The sequence below is a fragment of the Tupaia chinensis genome, unplaced genomic scaffold (assembly GCF_000334495.1).
Source record: "Tupaia chinensis unplaced genomic scaffold, TupChi_1.0 Scaffold144741_1, whole genome shotgun sequence".
In the NCBI taxonomy this organism is placed as follows: Eukaryota; Metazoa; Chordata; class Mammalia; order Scandentia; family Tupaiidae; genus Tupaia; species Tupaia belangeri.
This window is the reverse complement of record NW_006204601.1, coordinates 736848-739267: the sequence shown is the minus strand read 5'-3', so window position 1 is coordinate 739267 and position 2420 is coordinate 736848. Positions and strand designations below refer to the sequence as shown.

At 49.6% G+C, this 2420-nt stretch overlaps 1 protein-coding gene across 5 annotated transcripts in view; it reads left to right on the top strand.

Annotated features, from left to right (window-relative positions):
* The first annotated feature begins 1446 nt into the window (after positions 1 to 1446).
* The window catches only part of CD300LG (CD300 molecule like family member g), a 15404-nt gene continuing 14430 nt past the window's right edge, over positions 1447 to 2420 (top strand). For 2 of the 5 annotated variants that reach the window (XM_006167389.3, XM_006167387.3), the window contains exon 1: positions 1448 to 1579. In XM_006167389.3, coding sequence (XP_006167451.1) covers positions 1537 to 1579 — 43 coding nt within the window. In that variant the 5' untranslated portion in view covers positions 1448 to 1536. Of the gene's footprint in view, positions 1580 to 2420 lie in introns of all 5 variants that reach the window. The other 3 variants (XM_006167390.3, XM_006167391.3, XM_006167392.3) reach the window with 3 other exon arrangements.

The following is a 2420-nucleotide window of genomic DNA, read 5'->3' as shown; positions in this document are numbered from 1 at the left end:
CAGCGTGGCCATCCCCCCTGGGGGGTGATTTCTCACTTTCTATCTCTCTGTCTCTCTCTTTCTGGCGAGCACACGCGCCCTAGAGCAAAAACCTCTCAAAAAAAAAAAAAAAAAAAAAAAAGAGGAGGGGGAGAATGCGGGAAACAGCCTTTCATTTTCTTTACTTTTTGGGAGAGGTTTTTGCTCTAGGACGCGTGCTCTCGCGAGAAAAACAGAGAGAGACAGAGAGACAAAAAGCGAGAAATCCCCCCACCCCACCCCCAGGGAGGATGGCCACGCTGCAATCCCTTCTCCTCCATTCTTCTCTCGGGACCTTGGGCATGCTCGCACACGCGCCCCTGCATGAGTTTAAGCCATAGGTCCTGGACTCCAGCCGCGGTCGACTACATGGGAGGTCAGCGACATAGCCGTCAAGCCAACTGCTGGTCCCCATCCTTTCTTTTTCAAATTCTATATTGTGTAAATTTTTGCTTACAACCCATATTAATGTGGCAAGCAGAAAAAAAAAAAAAAAAAAAAAAAGTACCAGCTACTTTGGAAAGCAGTGTGTGAGGGCTCCCTCTAGTGTGCGTGTTTGTTTTGTTCTTTTTAAGGACTCAAACCTGCTGTGATAAAACCGTTTTTGCCAAAAGTCAAAGGAACGCAATCATTCGGGTGACGCCTTGCAGCTTACAACCCACGTTCCGGGGGTATCCCGCTCACCCAAGTCCTGTAGCTTCCCTTGCCTACACTGCCGCCCCGTGGCCAAGGTATGTACTGCACCCTCCGTGAAGCCAAGGCATGGGAGGGTCAACTGGTCTCGCTGCAGGGGTGCAAACTTCTGCACCATTATAGCTCCTTGGCAGTTTGGTGAAGCTTATGAGCCCTCCTCTTGAAATAATGGCCCTTACATAGTTAAGATAAAATGCATATGCTTAAAAGAAAACTAATAATAGTGAAATGGTTATCAAAATACTTATAATTGTGTGATATATTGATAGTAATAAAGATGCCTCTTTATTAGTGTCTTAAATAATGAATGCTCTAGTGGCAGGTCTAATAACTAATGATTTTCTAAGCACTGGGGAGTAGACACTGTCTTCTGAGGTATAGCAACCATTTGATATGTTTGGGTCTGTGACTTTTATTGGTAACAATGTTACAGTTACAGCTGACAATGCTAAATATAATTCCAGATGGTTAAAGGCAACCTGACATCTTCCCATCCAAATACGTGGACTCCCTGGATTTCACACGCAGAACCCTTGGGATGCATGGAGCACAGGATAAAGCCCTCAGGAAGGGGCACACGTTTGGGGGAAGCACTTGTGTGGGTTTCTGGCTAGGAAATTAACTGCAGGGTTGGCACACGTGTGGGCGCGCTAAGTCAAGGGACCGGCTCAGGCACCACGCGGGCTGGGTGGAGGGGTGACCCAGACGGCCTCTCCCCTCCCTTTCTCGTCCTGATCTCGTGCTTCTAGAGGAAACTGAAGTCCCAGTGGCCCAGAGAGGAGCTCACAGTTCCCGGCGTCTGCTCACCAGTGTCCTGCGCCCACCATGTGGCCCCTGGTCGTATTGTGGGGCTGCCTGGTGCTCCCAGGTGAGATTGGGGGGAGAGGGAGGACTCATGCTCAAGCTCACCCTTGGGGTCTGCAGATAGAGGACCTCCTGAACTGACCCGTCCTTCCTCCCAGTGCTTGTGGCTGTGACTGCCCAGTGCCCAGCCGCCTGGTCCTGCAGGCTTTACCCTGCCTGACCCAGCTCCACCCCACCCCACTCTCCTCAGCCTCTCAGCCCTTAGAGGAAGCTGGCACTTGCTGTTTCTGGAACCATGAGCCAGATTTTCTTTGGGACCTGTGAGTTCCAGCCCCTTTGTGTCTGTGTGGCTAAGTAGCTTTTCCCGTGTCAGCTTGCTCTGTTAAACGCAGCGAATGTTTATGGACTGTGTGCTGTGCTACTCGCACAACGCTGGCCTGCCTTTCTTCCTTACCACTGAGCACCTAAAATCAGATAGGTCTCATAACTAACATCAGTTGTTCAGTCGGTAATGCTTTTCATGGTGGTACATAAAATCACGGTGTGTTTTTTATATGACAGCATCTTAAATTCCAAGACATAGAGCATTATCAGCATCTGTAAATGAGAAACTCAGAGGCCCAGGAAGCTAAGCAACTTCTCTCTCTCTTTTTTTTTTTTTTTTTTTTTTGAGAGGTTTTTGCTATAGGGCGCGTGCGCTCACCAGACAGAGAGAGACAGAGAGACAAAAAAGCGAGAAGGGGATGTCCCGAACCCGCGGGACGAATCGGGCAGGGAAACTCGAGCGAGGGGGCGGAGGTCTGGAACCGGCGCAGCGTCTCAGCACGGGAGCGAAAGAAGTATCACAGCTCACAGTGTCACAGCTCTTGATGTAAAGGTTTCGCTCATTTATTGAGGGCTAGAGC